Source organism: Lissotriton vulgaris, chromosome 7, assembly GCF_964263255.1.
Source record: "Lissotriton vulgaris chromosome 7, aLisVul1.2, whole genome shotgun sequence".
In the NCBI taxonomy this organism is placed as follows: Eukaryota; Metazoa; Chordata; class Amphibia; order Caudata; family Salamandridae; genus Lissotriton; species Lissotriton vulgaris.
In genome coordinates, this window is record NC_141695.1 from 432,895,779 (window position 1) to 432,917,194 (window position 21,416).

The following is a 21,416-nucleotide window of genomic DNA, read 5'->3' on the forward strand; positions in this document are numbered from 1 at the left end:
TTTCGCGCGGTTCAACGCCAGGAGACCTAAAAAACAGCAATCCTTGTCCCATCAGTCAGCTTAAGAAGTGTTCCTTGCTCCCTCAGGGAAGGAGCGAGGCACCTCAACACAAGTAAAGATGTATATCTTTTCATCATAAACTACTTCCAGTTTTGCTAGGTTTCAAATTGAGGCCAACATGTCCAAGGCCCCTCTTTCCTAGATTCAGTAGTTTCTTTCTCCTCTCCTGGCTCGCCTCACAAAATTGAGCGAGAAAGAAGGGTCCAATTGATTCCATATTTTAGTCCTCGGTTACACAACACACAGCCTCTCCAGGCAGGGCCACCCACCATCACCAGAGCAGTTCCTCCAGACCAAGAGCTGCCGGGGCTATTCCTCCTTGTGAAAAGTGTAAATAATCTCCTTACCATGGCTGGTCTAAAACAGTAATGTTACCTAGAAAGGCGTGGACCTGGATACTCTCACAAGCCACTCTCCTGATGTTATCCGGCTCCACAACTCTGGATTTCAGCTGCAGTGGGCATTGAACCCTCCCTGAGGAAATCTGGCAACTCACCCCCACAGCAAAAGGGTGCCACGTGATGCAATGTACACAAATAATAAACCATACACACGAATATGCTAGGAAGTACAGTACCTTCATAGTTTCAAGTGTATGCCTTGTGCCAGGGTGCAATCTGGCACTGTATGCCATACCCCGCTCAATAGCCATTGCGTGCTCTATAAATATTCCAGAGCATTGCTATTAATAGATGTCTGGGAAACACATGGCTTGGTAGTTCGGACTGGACTGTTCCCATGAGGCACAGGGTCAGAGCTGATTTGCATATAGCCAGTGTCTAACCCAGGGTGGTGTGGAGTGCAAAAAAACGATGGATTTAGGCACATATCCTTGTACTGGGGTGAATGTATGACATTGTTCTACATTCTGTCCATCAACTGTGTTTTTTGCAATTTTCACCCCGAGTGTGCTGGGTATACTCAGACGTGAGTCCCAGGCTCTCCACACCACTGGAGTCAAGCTATCTAGGCTGATGAAGGCTGATAGCCAGAAACCGGTCCTTGGATGCTTGATTCCAGTCTGGGAAAGACATGGCTTGGTAGTTCGGACTGGACTGTTCCCATAAGGCACAGGGTCAGAGCTGATTTGCATAAAGCCAGTGTCTAACCCAGGGTGGTGTGGAGTGCAAACAAACGATGGATTTAGGCCCTGATCCTTGTACTGGGGTGAATGTATGACATTGTTCTACATTCTGCCCATCAACTGTGTTTTTTGCAATTTTCACCCCGAGTGTGCTGGGTATACTCAGGCATGAGTCCCAGGCTCTCCACACCACTGGAGTCAAGCTATCCAGGCTGATGAAGGCTGATAGCCAGAAACCGGTCCCTGAATGCTTGATTCCGGTCTGGGAAAGACATGGCTTGGTAGTTCGGACTGGACTGTTCCCATGAGGCACAGGGTCAGAGCTGATTTGCATATAGCCAGTGTCTAACCCAGGGTGGTGTGGAGTGCAACAAAACGATGGATTTAGGCCCATATCCTTGTACTGGGGTGAATGTATGACATTGTTCTACATTCTGTCCATCAACTGTGTTTTTTGCAATTTTCACCCCGAGTGTGCTGGGTATACTCAGACGTGAGTCCCAGGCTCTCCACACCACTGGAGTCAAGCTATCCAGGCTGATGAAGGCTGATAGCCAGAAACCGGTCCTTGGATGCTTGATTCCGGTCTGGGAAAGACATGGCTTGGTAGTTCGGACTGGACTGTTCCCATGAGGCACAGGGTCAGAGCTGATTTGCATATAGCCAGTGTCTAACCCAGGGTGGTGTGGAGTGCAAAAAAACGATGGATTTAGGCCCAGATCCTTGTACTGGGGTGAATGTATGACATTGTTCTACATTCTGTCCATCAACTGTGTTTTTTGCAATTAATAGCTGGGTGGCACTGGTATATTTCATGCTGCTGTTAGTATTACACTGCTCAGTTTTCTAGACTGCAGTGTTATCCATTGATACACCAGTCAGTTTCTGCTTACTGGGGAAACGGGCCAGTTTCTTGTTGCCAAAGTTTATTATGTACACATTGCTACGACAAGTTCACAATGCCCCTGTTACATGGGCACAGACTTTTCAGAATTACAGAGCTCCAGTTCGATAAACATATTTTTTTTATTTACATGTCTTTACAAAGCACTGGATCCAAGCTTAAAAGCATGCCGTTCACAAAACATCGGCGGTGAAGCGCTACACCAAGGGGCATATTATAAAGCACGGCGTTAACATTATCGCCACTTTAGCGGCAGAAAACTGCTGCTAAAGCGGCGATAATGGGCTTGATAATACGCTGTAGAGAATTCCCATAGAAGACCATGGTCACACCAGAACATGGGCTTCTATGGGAATTCACAAGGGCGTATTATCAAGCCCATTATCGCCGCTTTAACTGCCGTTTTCTCCCGCTAAAGTGGAGATAATGTTAACGCTGTTTCTTGATAATATGCCCCCAAATAACTTAAAATACAAGCACTTTAAAAACCAATGGTAGATGATATACTGCGATCAGCGTTCAAAGGGGACAAGCAGTGCCAGTTTGGTAACTGCGAGGACACAAAAGACAGGAAGAAGAGATAGGTCGTCGTTAAATGTGACGGACGATAAACTCAAATCTCAAACCAGCAAGAAACTGAAGCAAAGATGGAGGTAAGTACAGTGAGTATTCGAAAGTGATTGGAGTATACCAAGGAGAGCAGGATGGAGTATGATTTAAATGAAGAATGCATAAGTTGTTAAGTGAAGCATAAGAGAATAGGGATGTGGCTTAACGGTTAGAGCGGCCAACTCTGATTTTGAGGAACCAGGGGGCATATTACCAATGAGTAGCGATATTTATCGTTAACTAGGCTAAGCAACGATTTTTTTATCGCTAAGCATCGCCGGAAATTATCGCTGAGATAATGTGCTATTAGCAACGTTTATCGCCAAAGCGATAATTTTTCCGGCGATAGCGTGAATTTCGCTGACAATACAGCGATAGTCACGCATTAGCGATGAAATGCTCTTAGCCATGTTATCCACCTTCCATAGGATAACATGGCTAAGAACTGGTCTGAGCAGGCGTTAATTGTTGGCGATAGCTGGAATATTTCCATCGCTACGCCCGCCTTGCTAATAGGCAATAGCGACGTTAGCGACTGTTTTCAGTCGCTAACAGGTTGGGTACGCCCACTTTGCATGTCATTAGCGATAAATATCGCTGACAAGCAAAGCGGGCCCCAAACCGCTCGCTATCGCCTAAAAGCTGTCGCTAACATCAGTTAGCGACAGCTTGCTAATTTAGCAATAGAATTATTGCCGCTTAGCGGCCGAAAACGGCCGCTAAACCGGCGATAATTGCCTATTGCCCCCCTTGGTAATATGCCCCCAGGTTCGAGTCTCGGCGTCAGCTCAAGCATTCAGTGATTCTGGGTAAATCACTTAATCTCCCCGTGCCTAAAAATGAATGTGCTCATGTAAAGCGCTCTGATACCTTTGGGTCCAGTTTGCTGTATATAAAACTGCAAAAAAAGATAGGGGCAGATTTACAATAACTGGCGCATCCCTACATTTTAGCAGGGATGCACCATTTATTGTGCGCCAAGGCTCCGCCACCATGGATGCGCTGCATTTACAATGCGGCGCACCATGGGGCAAAAACAGCACAGATGCGTGACGCATCTGTGCCATAAAGGCGGTGCATTCCTGGAGGTGCGTCGCAAGCGCGACGCAGCTCCAGCAATGCTCTAGGAGGCCCTATCTTTACAATGCTGCGTCAATACTTACGCATGCTTCAAGCAGGCGCGGAGTTTTGATGCAGCATGGGCTCAAAAGTGATCAGCCACTTTTGGAAGGAGTTCCTGCGCCGGAATGCCCCCCCTGCGCAGGAACGCCTACTTCTGGCACAGGGCTTTACAACGTGACGCATCTCCCAGATGCGTCACATTGTTAATACCCCGCAGCATGGTGCATCTTTTGCGCCGCCCCTGCTTCACAAAAGTGATAAAACTGCGACGTAAAAGAGGTGCAAGGGGCTTGTAAATCTGCCCCACAAGGTGCAGTAGAAGCCGCTCCTACACCATGGGGATTGGATAGGAGGAAAACCGTCACAAACAGCAACAGGAGGAGGTGAGTCAAGGAGAGGGTAGGAAAAGATTAAGTGATGCGAACTAAGTTGCAATTAAAGAGGATGAAAGCTTGTAGAGATTAAGTATGAGAAGTTTAGCATAAATTACTTAGATGCTGGTAAAACCCAAAAGTTGTTAACTTTTGTTCAGAAGATCAATACGGAATTAGGTTGTCTTATTTCGATTGGCAGCAAATTACAAATTGTTCTTGTTGCAGCGCCAGAGAGTTTGGTATTGAATTCCTTTCCATTAAGTGTGTGATTCTTGAGGCTTTGCAGATTTTTTTCTCCCATATGATCATTTGATGGTTGATACTAGGTATTCAGGTGTGTTGTAAAGTCTTGTATGTAATCTTTTTTTTTCTTGCTTCTGCCAGGAGCCAGTGTAAATATTTGAGTACCAGGGTGATGTGACTGAACTTCATATTATCAAGGGGGTTTATCTCCGCTTTTTTGGCTTTAAAAGCCAAGAAAGCGGAGATAAAATTATCTCCCTATTACCTAGCTGTCGCTAACACCAGTTAGCGACAGCTAGTAGGAGATAGCGACCATCTTGGGCCCCGCTTTGCATGTCAGTGAAATTTATCACTAATGACATGCAAAGTGGGCGTGCCAAGATGTTAGCGACTGGAAACAGTCGCTAACACCGCTATCTCCTATTACAACTTTTGGAGATATTCGCGCTAAGCGCGAATATCTCCAAAAGCTAACACCTGCCCTGAGCAGCTCTTAGCCATGTTATCCAATGGTAGGTGGATAACATGGCTAAGAGCATTAGCTCCGTAATGCATGAATATCGCTGACTTTTCAGCGATATTCATGCATTTCGGCCGATTTTTAACGCTTAGGAGATAAACCTTGATAATAGCAAGGTTCCTAAGCGATAAAAATTGCCGCAGCTCGGCGATAAAAATATTGCTGCTAAGCCAACATAGCGATAATTATCGCTAGTTGTTGGTAATATGCCAGAATCCCCTCACCCACAACATGTGGCATGCTTCATCAGTGGGTATTCTCTGTACGAGGTTTAACTTCCACTGAGAAATGGTGAGCTGGTGCTCACTCTCTGTATGTCACTAAGTAGCGTGATGTTGTCTCGGGGCTGAAAAGTCCCCAGCCTGTCCAGCAGCTTGTGCTTCCCTGCAGCCTGTTCTCTGGGAGCTGTCCCCTACCAGCGGCATCCTTATGTGGCCATAAGAGTTAAACGTCAGCAAACGCAGTGGGTGGTCCTGGGAGTTCCCCAACTCGGTGCTCCGCCTGTACAGCAACTTGTACTACTTTCAAACTGGGACAAGCTCTAAGTCATACTTCAGTATGAGGGAGTTAGTTTAGGAGCCTGGCACACCGTAGCAGATTTAGGGCGAAAGATTAAACATTAATTGAAAAAGAAATTGCTAACCATACCATACATCGATTCAGTGGTTAATTTGTGATAAAGAATAAGTGCTGGGGCTCTCGTCAGGAGGCAGCTTGCACCTGCCCATTTGTCCTGTTAGCGCCACAGAAAATGTGGAGTAATGGCCAGAGCTGCTGATTTCAGAGCTGGAGAACCAGGTGCGAATCTCGGCGTCGGGTCAACAACCTGTGATTCTGGGCAAATCACTTAGGGGCAGATTTAACAAAATGCATATTTGCGATTCTCAAATAGCGATATTTTGAGAATCGCTATTTGAGAATTGCAAAATGGTATGTATATAAAAATGTCTCTATTTTTTAGCGATTTCTTAAAATTCCTTAATTGCGATTAGCAAATTGCTAATCGCAATTAAGGAATAATTTCCCATTCATGTCTATGGGTAAGGAGGCCCATAGGAAGGAATGTGAAGTTATTCTCAATTTGTGATTCTCAATTTGCGATTCGCAATTTGCGATTCGCAATTTGCTAATTGCAAATTGAGAATAATTTCAAGGGTGCAAGGGTGTCTTAAGGACACCCTGCTGCACCCCTGAAATTTACATGTGTGCGCATATGGCACAAATACCATACACATGGCACATGGCACCTTTATAAATGCCAAAAAGTGCATTTGTGAAAGAATTCGCAAATTACCACCAACTACAGGTTGGTGGTAATTTGCGATTTCCTAGTGTAAATTCGCAAAACTTAATTGCTTCTTGCATAGCATTTAATGAATCGCAATTTGCGATTCCTTAATTGCTTACGCAATATTAAGGAATCGCAAAATTTGCGATTCCTTAATATTGCGATGCGTTTTAGTTGATACATTCCATTTTCCGATTTTTTTGTCGCAAACACTGCGTTTTACCGATTCGCAGCATTTGTGACAAAAAATCGTTTGATACATCTGCCTCCTGATCTCCCTGTGCCATCCAAAAATGAATGTGTCCTTAACTGCTGCTCATGAAAAGCACCAGTGTTGATGATTAAGTGCAGGTGCTTGGCACTGGAAACCACCTGCTCAAATTAAGCACTGCACTGATTCCCTGACGACTGACTGAGTGGACAACAAAAACATGCTAGTAACCTTGAATGCTTCTGAGTGGTAGATGGGGTAACCCAATGACGAAGCATGCCACACACGTGGGCGAGACTTGATCTTCCAAAAAAACTCCATGCATCACTGATAATCCCTTTGTAGGCTTAGTAACAAAGCATGGTGTGCTTTATGCATGTTTATGGTACAGGAGAGAGGTCAGATAGGAAAATTCATTTGAAAGAGAGTGGGGAAGAAAGAGATGCCAACATTGACAGAGTTTTCGAAGCACAAGAGAAGGGAAGTGAGTGACCCGAGAGGACAGAAGGAGATGAGCAAAGCAGCTCAGAGACAACAATCTTCCTTCAACTGAGATAAGAAGATCACTAATCCTGCTCTCAAGCACACGGCAGGAGGTGGGGAGACATGTCCAGCAGAAGTGGTGGCAGCGAAGAGCTGGCAACATCCCTCCTCCTTCTCGAGCTCTCCTGTCTCCGCCCACCTGCTAATGTCAGACACCCCCCAAAGATCTATAAAGCAAGGGGCAGGTAGATGAGCGACCTTACTTCATCTGGCATCTCAAGAGAGAAAAGGGGAAAGGAAAGCAGGTCAAAGCAAGAAAACAGAGCAGAATAACATTTAAAATTAAATAAAGTCAAAGAAGGAAGAGGAAAAAAGAAAACAGGAAGGAAGGAAGGACATCGGTTCAAAAGACAAAACATCAGAGTTGGAAGCATGGGGAACAGTAAAAGTGGGGCTCTCTCCAAGGAAGTATTGGATGAGCTGAAAATGAACACGCGGTACACGGAGGATGAGCTCTGCAAGTGGTACGAGAGCTTCAAGAAGCAGTGCCCCGATGGCAGGATCAGCCGGACGGACTTTGAGAAAATCTATGCCAACTTCTTCCCCGACTCTGACCCCAAGACATACGCCCACCACGTCTTCAGGAGCTTCGACACCAATGATGACGGCACGCTGGACTTCCGTGAGTACATCATCGCCCTGCACCTCACCTCCTCCGGCAAGACCAATCTGAAGCTGGAGTGGGCCTTCTCCCTCTTCGACGTGGACAAGAACGGCGAGGTCAGCAAGACTGAGGTGCTGGAGATCATTACGGTGAGCACTCAATGGTTCAGGGTCCTCCCATGTATGTTAATGGGGAGATAGGTCGCTGGTACTTAGCTTTGTTGTACAATATATATGTATGCCTCATATACCTACCATACCATGATAGAACACACTAGTTGCCTAGCATAGTCCATGGTATCCGTGCACTTGTGTATTTTCACATGTGCCTTGACTCTGGGTCAAAGATTTTTGCTTATTATTTTCAAGAAACACTAGTGTATGTGTGTGATCACAGGGATTGGTTTTCTTCACAGCGCATGGTTTTCCACATTTGCAAGTATCTTTCATATAACCATAATATAGTTTAGTTGGACACTTCCTACACTGACATTTCTAGAGCATTTCAGCTCTAGCACACTGAGCAGCTCCTAGCAGGCGAGCACGCACTTGCGGCCCTCAGCACTTTGAGCAATGTAAGCACCAAGGCTGGAATTTGACAGCACCTGGCTCACTTGCATTCAAACCCTTTTCTAAGAGGTTTTCACCTGTGTGCCTGTACAGAGCACACAGGCTGTGGTTGGGCTGCTGCAAATAGCAGTGACCTGCGACTTAACGTCTACTTTTCAATTCGTGGAAAACGTGGCACTTTCAGGATATTGACCTGTGATATCACTTAAGTGAGAATAGTATCTGTCCTTGCAAATTCATTCACTCGTCCACTTCTACATTCCCCTCAATGAGTTAAGCACCCGCACCAGAGCTCTGTCTCCAAGCTGCATGTCACTCATGCCTTAAGTGTACATGTTCACTGCCCAGTGAAAGCTTGGACTGGTCTGCCCAGTTCGATCTCTTCTACTGAGAACTGGAGATTGTACTTGTTAATGTCTGTGAGAGAGAGTGGGAAGCTTGCTGTGCTACTGCCATCCTGTACCAATTCTGTGAGGAAGATAACCAGGGGACGTTACAACAAGTGAAGAGCTGATGTTTACGGTGCTGGATGTGGGACCCACTATAAACTATGCCACCCTAGGTAGGTGGGGTTTCAGTGCTCTGTATGAGCACATGAATGTATGGGAATTCTATTAGAGGTTTGGTTCTTTCTTACACATGTGCTGTGCTTCTTGTATGTTTATGTATGTTTACGGAAAGTGTACAACCGTCCCTTAACCTCTCTTCACTTAGCTGCCCGTGTTGTACCAGTCCTGCATGTGTGAGTGTCTTGTGTAATGTTCCTCTTGCTGCTGCCACCTGTCCTTTTAAGTATTCTTTGTGTTAGAGAAAGTTACTCTGCTGCTATCCATGTGGCACCTTTGTTGTGTTGTGAAGCTCGGTATCAAACTTTCTACTACACAAAAATGGAAGAATTTGTATTGGCAATGCTCCTTTTAATGCATGACTTGAAAAAGAGAGTGAACCCTCTCAAAATATGTGAGCAGAGCTCACCTTTGTTGTATGTTTTAAGAGGCTCCATGTTATGTATAACATATTCTGTAAGTCTGGCATTTTAGCCAACATCACGGTGCATGCTGGGGCCTTGAACCCATGAAGAGAGTGTAAGGTAAAATACAAGCGCCATCATGCAACATGCTTGTTGGCTCAAAAGCTAGGAATGCGGATGTCTTTTAGTGCACGTGACAGACTAGTGAAATGCAATATAAAATGTAGGGGCATATTATCAAGGGGGTTTATCTCCGCTTTTTTGTCTTTAAAAGCCAAGAAAGCGGAGATAAAATTATCTCCCAATTACCTAGCTGTCGCTAACACCAGTTAGCGACAGCTAGTAGGAGATAGCGACCATCTTGGGCCCCACTTTGCATGTCAGTGATATTTATCACTAATGACATGCAAAGTGGGCGTGCCAAGATGTTAGCGACTGAAAACAGTCGCTAACATCGCTATCTCCTATTACCAACTTTTGGAGATATTCGCGCTAAGCGCGAATATCTCCAAAAGCTAACACCTGCCCTGAGCAGTTCTTAGCCATGTTATCCAATGGGAGGTGGCTAACATGGCTAAGAGCATTAGCTCGGTACTGCATGAATATCGCTGACTTTTCAGCGATATTCATCCTTTGCGGCGATTTTTATCGCATTTGCGTTAAACCTTGGTAATACCAAGGTTTATTTGCGGTAAAAATCGCCGCAGCCCAGCGGTAAATTTTTGTCTCTAACCAAGCAATAGCGATAATTATCGCTATTGCTTGATAATATGCCCCACAGTTTCTTACCTTCTGCCTTTTTTCTCAATAGTTAAACAGCCCAGTGGGTGAGAGAGCAGAGAAAGCCTTTGAAATGCGAACAAGAATAGCCCACTTCTAGTAGGCTAACATTAATAATCGGGGGAAAAACGGCTTGCGTAAAACACATTGGGGCATATTATCAAGGACGCCGTTAAAATTATCGCCGGTTTAGCGTTGATAATGGGCTTGATAATATGCGCTGGACAATTCCAATGGAAGCCCAGGTTCACATCAGAACATGGACTTCTATTGGAATTCTCCAGGGCATAGTATCAAGCCTATTATCACCGCTTTAGCAGCAGTTTTCTGCCGCTAAACTGGCGATAATTTTTAACACCGTCCTTGATACCCCAATGTTTCCCAGAATAGTGTGAGCAGCAGAGACACAATGAGAGGAAAAACAATGTGCTGTAACCCCCGTTACTGAACACCTGCCTGTGACCCTGACTTGAATGGTGCAGCACGTGCTGCCCCGCGAGGGCCACCAGTGCGAACACGTGCATATGAATGTCAGACATGAGAAGTAAGACAAGTCTTTTTGTGACAGAAACAAATATTTGTTCAAAGGGATGTGGATCATATTAAGACACTGAAGGCAAAAGGTGGGCATCTCCTGGTGAGTATGTGCATGCTAAACTGGCTGCAATATTATTCACCACGAGATGAGAACTGTTGTTAGAAAGCTGAAGGAAGGTTTGTAAGTTAACATGAGGATAAGTGGTTTGTATTTACTGTCTCAAGAACTTGAGGCTGAAAGATCCCAAACAGTATATAGCTTGTGCAAGGAAAAAAACATCTCAGATGTCTGCCATTTCATCTTGCCAGGTTAAATCTGTCCCATCATTTTTAGGTCCGGCCTAGAAACAGTATTAGCTGCCTCACTAACTTCAGGTTTTCCCAAAAATTAATGATTAAAATACATGCATTTATGGGTACACGTATAAGGTCATCCCTCTTCTCCTATTGTTTGGTTCGAGTGTCATTCACATTTAGCTTCCACCCATCACAGCATACAGCGTGAAGCAATGGGTCAATCCATTTCAGCCATTGGCTCTCTTCACTGTGAATGATGGAATTTTGCTTCGGCACATCAGCCTAAAAATAATGTACGCCAATACTAAGAGTGGTAGACCAATCTTTGCTTTTAGTTCTGCTTTCATTTAATTTTGTTTAAATTAATTTTTGCTACGAGTAATTTTTGCATTCAAATATATACACTCCACCTAGAGACTGTAGAATGTCTCTTTTTACTACGTTTACGCTTTGAATGTCTTGCATATTTTTTTTTAAACATTAAAAAAATTGTAGGCTTGCCAAGCCGGATCTTTTGACTTTGTCCATTCTTGTTGTTGTTTGTATTATGATCTTCGTAATTATGTAAGTGCACAGGAGCCAAAAAAAGCACCAGAATGCCAGAACAAGAAAAAAATGGCAGGGGGTGCTCCTCACACCTGAACTTGCCATCTCTGATGCACCCACTCTCCCGTTTGAGCTGACTACGTTTGTACGCTAGACCTTGGGCTCCATTACGATGTCGTCGGAGGTGCCTCCAATCAACACCGTTGTTGTCTTGGGACCGACCGACCTCCTGTCGGTGATCCCGACACCGCCATTACAATACTCCCATAGCTTGTGCTGCGGTCGTAAACCGGCCGAAGCATAAACTTCCATAGAGAAATGAGAGATTGTGTTAATCCCTGCACCCCAAGGCAGGCACCTCAAGGTGTCTGCCACATGGTGCAGGGATTAACAGGGGGGGGACTATAGGATGCCCACTTTTCCCCCAACCGGAGGCTGCAAGGAGAAGGGGCCCCCCCTAGGGGCCCCCAAACTCACTTTCATACAGGCTTTCGATTTTGGAAAACCCGGCATGGAAAGGCTGTCGGAAACCGAGCAGTGTAATCCCAACGGCAGAAACGCCATCCTTCGGGATTACGGGCCAGTCGGACTGGCAGACAACTCCTGGAGCCTGTCGGAATCCAGCCGGAATGACCAGCCGGCCTCAATTCTGACCTCCTTAATTGTAATTAGGCGGTCGGAATTGAAACCGTGATGAGGCTTGGAAAGCCTCCAATCTGCGGTCAGAGACTTTCTGGGCCTTATCTCAATAAGGCCCTTAATGAGGAAGATTTTTGCCAAAACTGAGTGAGGCAACAGCAATACGTAGCAAAGCCCGTTTGTTACTGGAAGGTGCCAATTATTAAGCTAAACCTTGGGGCTGGTGTCAGAGGTTAGGGCCATTACCAAACACATTTTTCATTGCAAGTATAGAATAATTTGTTGTGTTGGTAAATGTTTACATCATGTACAGACTACATAACTTGACCCAGAGCTGGTATAATTTTGCACCAGTAGCTGCTCTGTCTAAGAAGTGTGCAAACGAAATTCGCACTGATTGACCAGCACAAATTCATCAGTCCAAATGTCGGTGGAACACTGGGGTGGGCCAGTGCGATTTATGAAATCGAACCAGCAGAATGCAGATTCTCTTGGCACACCCAACATTAGGAAGCACCTCTCTCACATGCTTCTCCATGGCGGTGATCACGTCTCGTTTCTCTGGGCACACGTCGGTGTTCTGCATTCGATGCTCTCATCCTAGGATTGTGCGTTACATGTACCCTCACATACATTCTCATACGCCTACCCTGACTCAAGAATGAGGTAAATGCAATGTAATTTACATGCTTGCATAGCCCTCATATTCCTGACATTGCACATGTACAGAACCTTCCCCATCATCCCACATTTGGACCCCAATGACAAAGCCTGTGTGAGACTATCAAAGGTCCTTATGTGTCACGTCTACAAGACATGGGGCGCACCAGAAACCTGCTTTGGGACGAACAGACTTGGGCTTTGCAAAGGAGGTGGAGAGAATGGAGTGCTCCCGAAGAAACGTGGGACCTCTTGATGAGTTGTCACATTTGCACCCCACATAGCAACCACCTCTGACATCGAAAGCTCTCTGCAACTCCAGTCTCTAACACACCTCAGAACTTCATCTGTATTGTCACATGGGCTTTAACTAATATTACTGGAACCGCTATCCCCTTAGAGTCCCCTTTACATGGATCTATAGAAAAATACAAGAGAAAAAGGCCTAACATTGTGGACTAGGCCATCACTTTGGGGATTGGACAAGGATTGATTGCTTATGGTGATCCCCATGTGTAATTAATGGTGGTTTCCAGATTAATTCAATCAATTTCCATCCATCCCTTTTAAAGGACGCCAGGTCTCTCAACCTCTGTATTCACCAAACTGTTCTTGCTGCTTGAGAGCCTGTTCTTTTACCATCCTGCTCAACACTTTTGAACAAGGTGTGTCTCACACTCAGCATCCAGATTCCACCTCCTGTCTCTTACCCAGTTGAGGCTCCTACTAGCTTATGCTTCTCATCCTGAAGCTGCTTCACACCGTTGAAATGCTCTTCAATGTAGACAGGGACCTCTAGGGTGGCATTCTGTAATTGGGATTTTGGGACCAGACACTGTGGCTCTCCCCAGTCGTGTGTAAACTGACCATCCTTGTGTAAGTTTTAGTGATACCACTTAAAAATGGTTTATGGCAGAACCGATTATGGCCATATTATATTCGGGCTGGGCACATTCAGCTGAAAAAGAAGGGTAATTCCTCCAGTTAAATCAAAATATCAACTTTTTATTAAAGTGTGGAACTGATTTTGAAAGCAGAAAAACGTCACTCTGTGCAAAGTGTTATATCTTACAGTTTAGCTCGTCTGCCCCAGTGGTTTGGTACCAAATGTTGTTGTCAGGATATTCTTTGGCATTAAGCGTGTGTCCTAAATATAATGTGCGTTAATTTTGCCCGATTGATTTGATTTGATTTGAGTGGAGATTTGTAGTGCGCAACTTTGCCCGAAGGCGTCAAGGCGCAGATGATGGAAAATAGCCAAGTACATATATAGGGAGTATAGGAGCCTAAGAGTAGGCTTCAGTGAAGAGCAAGGTTTTAAGGCCTTTTCGGAAGAGGACAAGAGATTCTTGGTTCCTGAGTTCCAAGGGGAGCTCGTTCCAAAGTCTAGGAGCGAGGGAGGAAAACGCCTTACCTCCCCATCTCGCTTTAGCAACTCGAGGGACGGTTAGAAAATTCTGGCTCGCAGAGCGCAAGGCCCTACCAGGGGCGTAGGTTGACACTAGGGACCTGATGCCCTCAGCACCGGCACCATGAAGAGCCCGGTGGGTGATGGTCAGGATTTAAAATTTTATCCTGGCATACACAGGGAGCCAGTGAAGATTTTTGCTGATCAAGGTTCCTGAGGACCGTCTGGGGGCATTGACGACAAACCTCGCTGCAGCGTTCTGGACGTCTTGCAGGCGATGGATTAGTTTGTTGCTCATGCCAATATATAAGGCATTGCAGTAGTCCAGGCGCGAGGATAGGGGGGGAACAGAAACAAGTTTCCGGGCGTCAGGGGAGAGGTAGTGGGTGAGCTTTCTTAACATCCTTAGGAGCCCACAGCAGGTTGAGACCATTCTGTTAACTTGCTTGTCGAAGGCAAGTGAGGTGTCAAATATGACTCCCAGGTTACAGGCGACGGGAGAAGGCTGGGGGCATGTTCCCAGTGTCTGTGGCCACCAGTCGGCTGACCAAACCTCCTTGTTTCCACCAAAGACAAGGATCTCAGTCTTTTCCCCGTTTAACTTGAGGAAGTTCGAGGCCATCCAACCTGCCACAGCTTCCATGCAGTTTCTTAAGTTTAGGGCCGTGGTCTCAACGGATTGCGACAGAGAGACCATGATTTGGGTGTCATCGGCGTATGAGAGCACTTCCAGTCCAAAAGTCCTGACAAGCCTAGCAAGTGGGGCCACATAAACGTTAAAGAGCGTAGGGCTCAAAGAAGAGCCCTGCGGGACCCCACACTGCAGAGGCTTGGCGGTGGAAAGGAAGTCACCCAATTTGACCCTTTGCTCCCGATGATTAAGGAAAGAATTGAGGAGGGTCAGAGCCAGACCGTCCACCCCCATCTCCCTGAGACGGGAGGCCAAGATGGTAGGGGACAGGGTGTCAAATGCGGCTGTAAGGTCGAGCAGGATCAGAAGAGTAGTCTGACCTCTGTCGACCTTAGCGCAAATGTTATTGACCACAACTGTGAGGGCTGACTCAGTGCTGTGCGCCTTTTGAAAGCCATGCTGAGAGGGGTCAAGCAGGCAGGTCTTATCAAGAAAGGCGCTAAGATGGAAATTCAGATGAGCCTCCAGCATCTTGGCTGGAGCAGGAAGAAGGGAAATGGGACGAAAGTTTTTCAGGGTCCCAGGATCCAGGGAGGCCTTTTTCAGAATGGGCTAAACGATGGCCGTCTTCCAGGATGCGGGAAATGATCCGCTGGAGATAGCCCTATTCATAACTTCCAGCAAGGGGGGAAGTAAGGTTTCCCTGCAGGTTTTTAGGATTTTAAGCGGACAGGGGTCGAGTGGAGATCCTGACTTGGTCGAGTCCAGGAGCTTGTCGAGGACCTCAGCCGTAAGAAGGGGAAAACTGGGGTAGGTTTCATTGGGGGCTGGGATATGCTCTAGACTGGGAAGAGGAACATGGGTGAGATTATGAGTCTGGAGTGCTGTGTAAATGTCCAATATTTTAGTGTGGAAAAAGGTGGAGATCTGATCACAGAGTTCTTGCGAGGGAAGTATGGGATCAGGATGTTGGACGAGAGATAAGGTGTCTACAACTTTGAAAAGGTCTCCAGGGGAAGTGAAGGAAGAGGTTAGATTGGAAAAGTAAGTTTGCTTTTCGGCCAATACCGCCGCTTTATAACTCTTAAGGAGATATTTTGATGCTTGGTCCGCCCGTCAGTGTCAGGCTGGGCTCTCCAGAGCCTTTCTTGCCTCCTACACTCCTGTCTCTGCAATCTAAGGGAATCTGAGTACTAGGGCGCTGACGGGCGTTTTCTGGCACAGTAGTGGGACTTAAGCGGGGCGAGAGTGTCCACAGCCCTAGAGATGATGCTTGCGAGCTCGCGGGCAGTGGCATCAATGTCCTGAGAAGGGGGAGGCTTGAAGTTGGCGATGAGAGGGCCAAGGGATTAGTTCGACAGGCCCCTGTAACTCCTCTTCAGGACCCAACAGTTCATATCCGTGGGAGAGGCGGAAAGAAAGCCTGACGCGAATTCCAGGGGGACTGCTTTATGATCCGACCAGGAGAGGGGCAAAGGGGAGCCAATCTCTAGACTGGGGTCGTTCGTAAACACTCCATCTAAGATGTGGCCGGCGGAATGGGTAGGAAATAGCACTTTTTGGGAAAGGCTGAGAGAGGCCAGTAGGTCCACGAGGGACAACGTATCAGCCGAGTTGAAATTTTCTAAGTGAAAATTGAAGTCTCCAAGAATAGTCAGGGAGGGCCTATTAGTAAACGGTTCGATTACTTCGAGTAAATCGGCGGCGAACGAAGACCTAGAGCCCGGAGGTCTGTAGATAAGGATACCTGCAAAATGTTCCTTTGGGGAGGTGCTGAGGGAGAAGAAAGGGGCCTGAAAAGATTTCTGGGGCGAAGGAAGGGACTCCATGCGACAATTTAAGGAATTTTTATATACAATGCCTATGCCACCCCCTCTACGACCCTCTCTGTCCTGTCTCACCATGGAATAACCATCAGGGAGGGCGTTAATCAGGTCAGGGCCTGCTGAGTCTGAGCCCCACGTTTTGGTGACAAAGACCCAGGAAGGTTTTCTTTCAGATACAAAGTCTCTGAAAGCAAAGTTGTTTTTGGCCAGGGAACGGGCATTAATGAGAAAGCCTACTTCTTTCAGGGGAAGGGGGAAATCCTGTGCCCCAGATATCCTGGAGGGATTTGCAGCGTAAGCAGGGTTTAGCGGACTAGGTTCATTCGGACAGCTGCAATTTAAGCCATGGCGCAGTTGCTCGGGAAATAATTTGTGATGGCACACTTGCCGGAAAGGTCTGAGTGATTTGAGGGTGCTAAGTGAGTACCTAAGGTTTTCAGGAGGAGGGATAAGAGGCTGAGCAGCGCCCCTGACCCCTGACGCCCCCTTAGCGCTGGCGGGCGCAGACGGGCAGGACTCTGGCATGACTCTGGCATGACTCTGGCATGACTCTGGCATGACTCCGGCGTGAGTCCGGCCCGCCAATAATGTGCCTCCGCTGCGCGGAGAAGACAGTCGTCCCCTTTTATGTCCAACTAGAGCGCGTCCGAGCGCTGGAATACCCCCAATATGGCCGCCAAAACCAAGTTCGCCTCCCCGGGGCCGAGTTCTCAGCGTCAGTGCTCAGCTGAGAGCGGCCCGGGTAGCGACTGGTAGGGGAAGGTCCTTAGGCAGGTAAGAATAATAGTTACGATCTCGTAGTAATGCTCCACACACAATGCACAATTAAAAAATGCTTTTCAAGTCAAGCCGAGTAAAAAGCTTTTTGAATCAAGCTGAGCAAAGAATAAAACAGTGTTAAAAACAGGCAAGAGTGCGTAGAGAACCTCCTGGCTTATCGCCTCAGGAGGGGGAAAGTACAACAAGCTAAGACGAGCGCAGGGTCATGGGACCCCTTATATGTCCGACTAGAGCGCGTCCGAGTGCTGGAATACCCCCAATATGGCCGCCAAAACCAAGTTTGCCTCCCCGGGGCCGAGCTCTCAGCGTCAATGCTCAGCTGAGAGCGGCCCGGGCAGCGACTGGTAGGCGAAGGTCCTTAGGCAGGTAAGAATAATAGTTACGATCTCGTAGTAATGCTCCACACACAATGCACAATTAAAAAATGCTTTTCAAGTCAAGCCGAGTAAAAAGCTTTTTGAATCAAGCTGAGCAAAGAATAAAACAGTGTTAAAAACAGGCAAGAGTGCATAGAGAACCTCCCGGCTTATCGCCTCAGGAGGGGGAAAGTACAACAAGCTAAAAACTTGCTGTTAATGATAGAAAATCTATACCTAGTGGGGCATTATTTTTATGAACTGTGTTTATACCATGATATACATGCCTGACAAGATTTCTGTGTACAATGTCATAGATGGCCGTAATGGCCTTTAATTCCATCGGGCATTTCTCCAGTGAGCTGGATGCCATTATCTAGGTCGAAGCAATCCAGGCATCTTGGTGACATTCATAAAGCTTCCCTGGGAATGCATTCTGTCCATTGCTTACCATTGTCTTTGTGGTTTATAACTCACATTTCCTTGCTTTCTATTTGCTGGCTCTATTTGTTTCAGGCTGTCTAGCTTGAGTTAGTCCCTTCCGTTGCCCAAACCTTGTCTACTGTATCCTTTCGAGATCTCACTTTCTGTAAACAGGCCTTCAAATCTTGTTCCTATCTTGTCACATTTGCTCTGGATTTAAACACAAAGGTCAAATGTCAGGCTCCATCATATACAGGGGGCTTGAAGTTTCTTTTCTTTCTGTGACTTCAAAGTGAGAGCATTTATAGAAAAGCAAGAAGAATGCAGATTACTCTTTCCAATGGGACCTGCTTGTGCACATTCTATGCTTCAGTTTACAAGGCTGTAACATTACCCTTAAAACAGGCCTGCAGGAGGAGGTGCATACACATTCTGTAGCAACAAATATTCATGTCAAGGTACTTTTATGAAAGCACTGTTGGGTTTTGCTTAATGTGACCCTCTAGTGAAAGTCAAATGATCTTACTCTTTACAGACAGCAAGCCTGAGTACCAAATCATTTTAATAATAGCACGCATTGGCAAGCCCAAAGGTGTAGCCTACACAACTACACAGAATGAGCAATAGCCTCAGTATGTACAACATATACAGTAGTAGCCATAAAAACCTAGACAATACAGATTACTGCTACCCAGAAAGCTACAAACCAAAGCCCGGAAACAAACTACATTATTTACACCACAGCCTTATACATCCTGCCTATGTCGAAACATAATTTTTATACTATTTGGAGGATGTGCGTATTGTCAACAATGAAATAGGTGAACATAATTCACTGAAACAACAACCGCCTATCACCAGAGCTGCTGACATCTGGTACAACACTTTATGCCACTCTATGCATCTCTACTCTACTCTGCGCCACTGTACTCTATGCCACTCTACTCTGCAACACTGCACTCTATGCCACTCTACTCTGCACGTCTGTACTCTTTGCCATTACTCTCTTCTGCTCCACTTTATCTTGCACCGTTCCACTCTATGCCATCCTACTTTGAAACACTGCCACTCCACTCTACCCTGCACCACACTACTCAACACCACTGCACTTTACGTCACTGCACTCTACTTCAATGCACTCTACACCACTTTACTCAAAACCAATGCACTTTACGCTAATCTACTCTGACCCATTGTACTTTACGCCACTTTTGTCACGGTCCAACGACTCCTCTGGATCGATTGATGCTATTTGGGTTCCACCTCCAGCTTCCTCCGTGCTCCGGAAAGAATATCTGACAGAGCACGATAGTAAGCAGGCGAGGGATAACTGGTCCGGGACTGGAAACGAGGGTAGATGCGGTCTCTGTAAGGATACAAAGAACACACAGTAAGACGAGAGTCCTATGCTTCCTATTTCCTATGAACTCTCCTCTCCTCTCGCTTCTTTCCTACCTGATACGTCTCAGGACCTCTCTCTTCTACCTGTGAGATATTGTCTCTCCACAAATACGCTTTCTGCAAAACACAAAAACACGCACACAGGTTATATACACTTCTCCCCCCGCTACGCTGAATACAAAGCTTGATGTGGTGTCCTATACCTACTTGTTAGTTCCCAGTCCCTTGCTTTAAAAGGTTCTACTCAGGCTTAAAGGTTATGGATACCAATGCCACAATTCCCACGGAAACCAAGAGAGGAAAATGTTCGATGGTTCTGGTTTGATACTGAGTACACTCTTCACCAGAAAATACGGATAGTATGTTCTGCCTACACCCTAGCATGTTGACATCTCTTACCAGTACTGGATCCGAAGAAATGTTCCTCCGAAACCTACCATTACCTCTTGTCAATTAGAGAGGGTGCAATCCTGCGTCTCTCACGGTAACGGATTCAAACGGGTTCCAGAACCGATCAACCTCTGGTCAAATAGAGAGGGTGCAAATCCCGCGTCTCTCTCAAGAACCACAAACTCCCAACACCAGTGAACAAAATAATAAACCCAAAGCAGTGTCGCACTCGGGAGGGTGAAATCCAACGTCTCCCCGAATGCACAAAAGAAACGTGTCCAAACAAAAGTTCCCGAATATCGCGAGAGGGTGCAATCCTGCGTCTCTCGGTTCGGGTAAATCCAAAGTCCCAGAATAGGTAACCCCGCAGCCGCGGGTTACGGTAACACACTATGGAGCACTAGTAATCCAGAATAATCCCTGAAGCTCTCAACTCTGATCTCCGAAAAGACAAAATTACGTGCACCGCACTCCGGTTCTCACGGGTTTTTATGTTCTCATCCCGACTCGGTGCTCGCTGAGCTTTCTGGGAATTGTAGTTCCACTATCACTGGGTAGGCACAGGTCGGATCCTGACAGTATGCCCCCCTCCACCGTGCCTCCTAGCGCCCGGCTTCTCCGGGTGTTTGCGATAGAAAGCACGAACTGCTCTCGGAGCATGAACCGCCGTACTTGGTTCCCACGAATCATCCTCAGGTTGGTACCCCTTCCATGAAATGAGAAACCACAGCTTGCCCTGGCGGAATCTCGAGTCCAGAATCCTCCGGACCTCGTACTCCAACTGCTCATCCCTCAACACCGGAGGAGCCGCTGACATTTTCGCCTTCCCAGCGGGTTTCAACAAGCTGCAATGGAATACTGGATGTATTCTTAAATGCCCCGGAAGTTTGAGTTTGAACGCCACCCGATTGACCTTCCGAAGTACAGTATAGGGCCCAATGAAGCGAGGATGGAACACACTGTGATAGCAGAACCGGATATTCTTAGTCGAGAGCCATACTCTGTCCCCGACTTTGTATTCTGGCCCATCCTGCCTATGTTGGTCCGCCCAAGCCTTATAAGTTGATTTCGATCTTTTCAAGGTGGTTCGGATGACTTTGTGGAGTTTGACCAACTCCTCCACATGGGCCGCCACAGAGGGATGATTCTGCACTTCACCCGGTATCACAATGGGCAAGGTCTTAGCATGAAACCCGTTGTTGGCCCTAAATGGTGTTTCCTGGATGGAACTGTGCCAGGTGTTATTATAAGACAGTTCCGCGAGCCACAACATAGAGACCCATGATTTTTCCGCTTCCTTTGCATAACACCTCAGATATTTCTTGAGCGTTTGATTCATCCTCTCCGTCTGACCATCAGATTGAGGATGGAAGCTGGTGGACAATGCATCTTCCACCTGTAGGGCTGTGCACCACATGTGCCAGAACCGGGCGATGAATTGGGGCCCTCTGTCAGATATAATGACTCGAGGAATCCCGTGCAGACGCACCACCTGCGTCAAAAGTAGCTGTGCTGTTTGTTTGGCTGTTGGGAGATTGTGGCATGGTATGAAATGCGCCATTTTTGTAAGGCTATCTACTACCACTAATATGGCGTTGCACTGTTGATCTGTTGGCAGCCCCACTATGAAGTCTACGCTGA

The 21,416-nt window shown here is 46.5% G+C and overlaps 1 protein-coding gene across 1 annotated transcript in view; it reads left to right on the top strand.

Moving 5' to 3' along the window:
- Positions 1-7,243: 7,243 nt before the first annotated feature.
- The window catches only part of LOC147701792 (visinin-like), a 78,738-nt gene continuing 64,565 nt past the window's right edge, over positions 7,244-21,416 (top strand). The window contains exon 1 of the mRNA XM_086928700.1: positions 7,244-7,711. Within this exon, the coding sequence (XP_086784826.1) occupies positions 7,331-7,711 (381 nt within the window). The 5' untranslated portion in view covers positions 7,244-7,330. The remainder of the gene's footprint in view (positions 7,712-21,416) is intronic.